At 57.0% G+C, this 7,044-nt stretch overlaps 1 protein-coding gene across 3 annotated transcripts in view; it reads right to left on the reverse strand.

Annotated features, from left to right (window-relative positions):
• COQ8A (coenzyme Q8A) overlaps positions 1-7,044 on the reverse strand; it is a 38,095-nt gene that overhangs the window by 14,903 nt on the left and 16,148 nt on the right. The window contains exons 2-3 of one of the 3 annotated variants that reach the window (XM_023530998.1): positions 3,751-3,936; positions 549-594 (exon numbers count right to left, since the gene is read on the reverse strand). In XM_023530998.1, the coding sequence (XP_023386766.1) occupies positions 549-594; positions 3,751-3,927 (223 nt within the window). In that variant the 5' untranslated portion in view covers positions 3,928-3,936. Of the gene's footprint in view, positions 1-180; positions 595-3,750; positions 3,937-7,044 lie in introns of all 3 variants that reach the window. The other 2 variants (XM_023530997.1, XM_023530996.1) reach the window with 2 other exon arrangements.

Consider the following 7,044-nt stretch of genomic DNA (forward strand, 5'->3'; position numbering starts at 1 on the left):
ATCCCTCTCCACCCGAAAAGGCAGCAGCTCTGCCTCGCAGCACACTCCACCAAGAAGAGGCCTCCATGTTCCTGAAACCTCCGGAACACTCCCTGGAGTATGTCTGCGGAGGGGGCCTGACTCCGGCACCTCTTGAGAACCACCCCACAGGGCCACTCCAGCAGCCCCTCCCAAACGCACCATCTGCCTGTGCGGCTTGCTCTCGGGGCGAGCCTTGGCCTGCCGGGCCTTCTCAATGTCCTCGGCTGTGAGGCCCCCCACGGGGGACTGGTCCTGGTGGAAGAACCTCCGCTGAAGGCCCGTGCCAGAAAAGGGGGCCCTGGTGTCCACGAAGAGCCTTCCATTAGCCCTGCCCAGTGGGGAGGCGGCCTGGCCTGGGAGCCCAGCTTCCCTAAAGGGCCCGCTGTCAACATAGGCCGGAGCGGGGCCCTCGCTGCCCGCGTGGTCCCGGGGCACAGACGGCGCCTCGTCGGAGGAGGAGGCTGCAGAGAACTCCACAGAGGCTCCCTCGGACCTCGGCCCTGAGGAGTGGAATTCTGCTTCCGGGCCGTCAAAGCTCTCAGCACCGTAAGGCTCTTCATGCTTCTGCTGATTCTACAAGGAACAAAAGCAAGCGTGAGAGGACCGAGAGGCCAGCCAGGAGCACCTCCCTGTGTCCGCCCCCTGGGCACAGGACAGCACACTGCCGCCATCCGCCCTCCGAGCCTGCAGAAGGTGACACCGTGCTCCAGAAACAATCAGCACCCTCCCAGCGCAGGGGCCGGGAGACCTGAATTCCAGCCCTGCTTCCTCCAGGTCCCCACTGCGTGGGCCCAAGCAGGCCGCACGGCCACTGAGAACCTGCTGGGCGCCCGGCCGGGGCCAAGCCGGGAAGCATCACTCTCAGCTTCCTCGCCGGTAATCGGGGCGAAGGAGAGGCTTCAGGGGTTTCAGGAGGGTGAAGCCGGGCAAGACAGGAGAGCTGTGAGAAGTCAAAGCACAAGCACAGACCAGCGAGGCCGAGGGCAGCGCGTGGCCGGGGACGCTCCACCAGTCCAGGCCCAGCACAGCGCACGGTGCAGACGCAGCTCCGGCAGCCACCCTGGCGTGCCTGTGAGAGGCTCCCGCCCGAGCTCGTCACAGCCAGCACCCCCCTGGCCGGCCCCGGCAGGCAACGAGGTGGGTACACTATGTTCTCCTTGTAACGGGCGCCAAGAACTGACCTTCAGTCCCAGGTTCTCTCTACTTTTGAACCCTGAGTGACCTGGAGTGAGTCCCTGACTCCTCTCTGCTACTTCCTCCTCTGAAAATAGGGTTCCCCACAGTCACAGGGATGTGGAGCCACAGACGGGGCCATGGGAACGGCACTGACTCCTGAAGGGAGGTAGGTGGCCCGGATTCCCTGTCCCCAGGAATGGAGTCCGAGCAAACGGTGCTGCCTATGGCTTCTGCAAACACAGCAGCAGGCGCTCGGCCTTCTCGCCCTCAGCTTTATCAGAAATTGCAGAATCTAAGGAGATGAGATTTGCCTCCAGTGGAAGGAAAGGGACTGGCTGTGACTCTCATTGCATAAATGGGAAACAGGCTGAGAGAGCTAAGTAATCTGTTAAAGGCCCACCAGCCAGCCAGTGGCTGAGCAGGGGTCCCAGGCCACGTCTGGCCCGCTGGCCACCCCAGGGCCACCTGATGGTACTTTTCTCAGAATGGAAGTAAACTGTACTGGATTCGCTGGGTGCCTCTCAAGATGTCCAGGAATCGCTAGGGAGAGGGGACTCGGTGACGGCTGCCTGGCCCTACATCACCACGCCCTGTTTATGTGGCCATGCGGCCCATGGACAGTGAAGGGGTCTCAGAGTTTCGATGGCACCAGACTTGGTTAAGCGTTGACTGAAGGGAGAAGTGAACGAATCCTCGGAGGAGCTGGAGGGAAAGGTTTCTGGAGTGTGTGGCCCCCGCCCTCTGACAGGAAGGAAGCCCGGGATCCGAGCACAGAGGGAGAAAATGGGAGCACGGTGGAGGCCGCCACCCTCCTGGGGCCTCCCTCGTGGTGGGGGACCATCCCCCCGCTCCTAGCTCTAAGCGACTGTGCTGAGGGCAGCCCTGCTCCTCCCAGAGCCCAGGCCAAGCCTGTCCGGGGGACAGAATGCGGGGCAGGAGCTTCACAGGAAGCCCCGGCTTAGCTCTCAGGGACCCCTGCTGAGCCTCGCCCGCTGTCTCACTCTTGGGCAGCCCCAGCGAGCAGGGCAACCTCACCTCCTGAGTGTTCCACAGGCTCCTCACTGGAAAATGCACCAAACGAGGTGGCACGGCCACAGCCCGGCCTCACCAGGGGGAGTGCGAGAGCAGAGAGTCAGGCTGGGAAGAGGCCACCAGGATCCGGTCCTGCCACTTAATGATTATGAGCCTCACATCAAAGCTCTCAGTCTGTTTCCCTACCTGATGAATAGGCTAGGACAGCAGTAGGGCTCGGACGAGACCGTGGGTGTGAAGACTTCTAGAAAAAGGCATTTGTGTACAGTGGGAGAGAGACACATATCACCACTGGACCCTTAGAGAACAGGAGGCGAGGGGCTGGGAACCCGAAAACTGAGACTGACCTCGCAGGCTGGAGGAGCGCGAGTGTCCTTTGTCCAGGTCAGCCGGCCACGGGACAGACGTGGCGGGAGAGAGGCGGCAGGGCGTCCTCTGCAGCACAACCCCCAACACAGGCGCACACGTGCGCGCACGCACCCCTTCCCAGCCCTGGGCTCTCAGAACAGCCGTAGCGGGCTGTGCGGGGTGAACAACGCTCTGCTACATCGGGCCCTGTGCACAGTCACCCTCCAGCACTCGTTGTTGCTTAAAACCTTCCCCTTGGGTTTTCCACGCAGAGGCTCTCTGGAGCGTGCACAGGGGACAGCATGAGGGATGAGGCGGAGGCAGGAGGTGAAGCTGTCCTCAGCTTTCACCCTGGAAAGGAGCACAGACCCAGAATCAGGACCAAGAGAACCGCAGAAAATCGAAGAAGAAAAACGAGGCCTGGCCCTGGCTCTGGCCCAGGGGACACCGTGGGAAGAGCCTTCAAAGCCTGAGGAAAGCCAGCAGACACACAGGCCCCTGTGGTGGCCCCACGCCGTCCAACGAAACCTGCCTTTCTCAGCCTGACCATGCCCCCGCCAAGCCTGAACACAGATGGCTTCCATCAATCTTTACAGAAATCGACCCAACAAAAAAACACTAACATAAATCAGATAAAGTAGGAGAAAGCGCTCTGTCTTATGGAAGAATGTGTTTGCCTCAGCGAAGGAAGCATGAGGGTGTCCCTTTCAGCTGCCTCTCATAAGGAAACACAGCAAGTGTTACAATTTTTTTGTGGTTTTAATTTCCAAAATTAAAAAGGCCTCTCTCCAGTACCTCTCAGACAGGCCCAGGAACTGAACGTAGACCAGGCAGAGGGAGGTGGGCAGGTCACCTGCAGGCCTCTGTCGATGGGGCCTGGTCTCTCCAGATGAGTGCCAGTGAGTTACTAATCTAACGAGCGTGCTGGCCTACAAGCTCCTGGGGCTTCTTCCCACCTCTGTGAAGCCTCCTTTAACTAAAACTTGAGTCACACGATGGCAGCCTCACACAGGTACCCTGTGCCACCAGGAAGGAGGGCAGGTTACATTAGCCAGGGGGCCACAGGAGACCAGCCACCCCGGCTGTGTCCTGCTCTCACCAGCCCACTCCAACCTGGCACCCTTCCCACCGGGCACCCCCCGCCCCACCCCACCCCTGGCTCAGCCTCCTTACCTGCACCATCCCCAGGACCGTGCCGATCTGCTCCGCAGCCGTGGACTGCAGGGCCCTGGCCGCCATGATGAGCTCCCCGCCGAGGCCCAAGTGCTGCAGGTGGGTTTCCACGGCCGCCTGGGTCAGCTTAGCAAGGCCTTTGAGGACCATGATGGCGTCCCCCAACATGGCAGCCATCCTACAGGACTGGAAGAGAGCACACCAGGTCAGGGGGCTTGGCAGCGGATGCCACACCTCATACGGGTCACACTCACACTGATCAACTCTACCCCAAACTCTGGGCAGAAGGTGACTGGCTGTTTGGTTTCCACAGACTTCCCTTCTGATCCAGGCTGACAGAGAAAAGAGAGGAAAGGCCCAGGGTTCAAGGTCAGCCGAGGCGACCCCCACACTGCAGGGCACTGAGCAGAATGAATGACTCCGAGGGGCGGGGGCTGTATGCCAGGCATTTCCTCACCCGAGTCTCACGGCGCCCTGGGAAACACTGGAGGCAGAAAGAGGTAAAGTGATTGGCCCAAAGTCTCCCAGCCACCAAGTGGCAGAACCGGGACTTGACTCGGGTATACTGACTTAGTCCTGGCTCTTTCCTCTGGACCAAACAGGAGGCTGGGGAGGGAGCATCTGCTCCAGAAGCAGTTCTCTGCAGGGCCCTGGGGGGCCAACCCGAACCCCCCAAGTGCTGACTGTCCCTGCCCGGCCACTCTCATTCTGCCCAGTGAAGCCTCTGACAGACACCCACAGACCAAGGGACAACTAGGGCCCCCCTCCCCTTTCTCAGGCTCAACTATTCGCCAACCCAATGTTTTCAAACCACAGTGCAATCCATCAGGAAAAACCTATCAGCATTAAAAACAACACAATATAAACAGAAGAGTAAGCATCCAGGGCACTGTGGGCAGGACTGTCTTAGGAAACTTGTTTTCCTGCGTGTGTGTACACGTGAGCTCCTCTCCCTCTTTTTTCTCTACTGGGTCACAGTCTAAAATGTGTTTCTTAATGTAGGTCATGGTCAAAGAGGCTGAAAGCCACTGTATACAGCCGAGCCCCACAGCGCGGGGAGTGTGCTGTCAATCACCCAAGTATTTCTTAAGGCCTGCAAGGGGCTGTATGCCGGGAAGCGTAAGATAAAGTCCTGTTAATAAACTGGGGCTAAAGAAAAATCACGCAAAGGAAGGGGCAGCAGGACACCCCACTGAAGGAGCACTGTGGCCAAGACAGGGAAGGGCTGGGATCTGATGAACCTCAGAGATAAGATGGAAACCGAGAGGAGAGGGCCATGGGAAGCACTGCAGGCAGGGGACCGGCGTGAACAAACACGTGCGGGCTGAGCAGGGCTGGTACACACTCCGGACGAAGGGCGTGGACCAGCAGGAGGGAGGAGACGGGCAGAGACACCTCATGGATTCTGTCTTCTCATCAGACTAACAGAAGCACAGTCGGGAAGGTCAGGTAAGAGCACTGACTGGGACCTCAATCAGAACTCCAGGGACTTCTGAAGAAGGCAGGCTCACAGTGGGGGAGCGGGGGATGGCGCACGGGCCAGTCGGCCCACCGGTTCCTGCAGGGATGGCTCTGCTCCTGAACAGCTACTTTGATTTCAAGGAGAACCGTAGAGATGGCCAGAGAAACCCACTAATGCACAGGAGCCTGGAGGGCTGATGACGCACCATGACCTGCCCTGGCAAACACTTTCACCTTCATACGAGAGCAGCCACCAGGTACTGGGCTGGGTGCTTTCCACACTTCATCTCCTTTTGCTCTTTATTAATGACTGCATGACATGGATATAATGCCCCCATTTCAAAAGGAGAAAACCAAAGCCAGAGAGCTTAACTAACTGGCCTGACCCTGGCCTTCATCTGCTCTGTGCCCACCAGTCCACGCTGCCTCCCCAAATGCTTGGCGCATGAACTCTGAGGCACCCCCATGGGCACAGGGCGCTGATCAGGCACAAATGGACTGCCTGTACCCAAATTAAAGCCAAGGAGGTTTTTAAAAGGTGATCATACCCTTGAAAGAGACGGCAGAGGGGGAGGGAGGCGAGCCCCGCCCATCACCTGGTGCCAATTCACACTCAGGCTCCCTCTGGGCTCCTGCGCTTTATGGCTATAATAAGCAAGGGGGAGCCCTGCAGGCATCCCCAAATGTCTAGGACTGGGAAGAGATCACGTGATCAGAGCTCAGATTCAGCTGGTGCCAGCTCTCAACAACTCCCCAGCCCCCTGGCCCTACTCGACAGATACATTGTCAAGTCCAGGAGGAGAAGCACCCATGAAGGCCCACAGACCCCAGTGAGGCAGGTGGTTTTTGAAAGAGACGTCAGGGATAGGCAATGGCAAGGCGGGGGCCCCAGCCACATTTGTTCAGAAGAACCCTTACTAGAGGCCCTAGGACCATCCACCGTACCCCACTGCTCCAGGGATCCCCAGAAACAGGCCTTCCCCTTGCTCACCTCTGAATCCAATCCAGATAACCAAGGAAGACGTCTCCCATTGGCCACAAATCCCGATAACTCCAAAACCTTATCTTGTCTAACTAATGCCAAATCTTCCTTAAAACTTCCAAAGACCTATTTAATTCAGACTTTGTTTTCGGGCTTATTAAAACTAATTCTCCCTGAATTTCTCATCCTAGTTATCAAAACCACACACTAAAATTTCACAAGAGCAAAGCTGATAAGCAGTTTTTTGGCCCATTTCCCTGGCTCTAGCTTGAATGGCCCACCATGCCGATGGGCGTTCACTTTGAAGGGTCCGTTTCTGGTCCTGCACGGGCCCGCAGAGGCAGGCTGGCACCACCCGGGGCCGGCCCTGACTCCTGGTTTCCAAGCATGTCCGTTCAGCCCCGAGCACAGCCCTGCGACAGGCCGGCACTGCTCCCACTGCACGCCCACGCTTTTAACGAAATTCGTAAGAGGGAAAAATGTTAAAGAAACTGACTGAAATTTTTTAAAGTCCTACATTTGAGAAGTATGAGGAATAACAGTCTCTTTCAGAATCCTCCTAACTGTATTTTCCTAACTTTTTTAGTTCACATATCCTACTTTCAAAATAGCAGAGAAATAAGTCATCTTAAAAAGTATGCATTAAAAAATTAGTTATTGGGGAGGGGGAGGGGGAAAGTAGAAAAATGAAATGTTAAAAATAAAAGGGCAGGGAAGGAAGGAAAAGAAATGAAAGAAAGAAAGAGAAAGAAAGAGAGAGAGAGAGAAAGAGAAAGAGAGAGAGAAAGAGAGAAAGAGAGAAAGAGAGAAAGAGAGAAAGAGAGAAAGAGAGAGAGAGAGAGAGAGAGAGA

This window comes from Pteropus vampyrus, unplaced genomic scaffold (genome assembly GCF_000151845.1).
Source record: "Pteropus vampyrus isolate Shadow unplaced genomic scaffold, Pvam_2.0 Scaffold60, whole genome shotgun sequence".
NCBI lineage: Eukaryota > Metazoa > Chordata > Mammalia > Chiroptera > Pteropodidae > Pteropus > Pteropus vampyrus.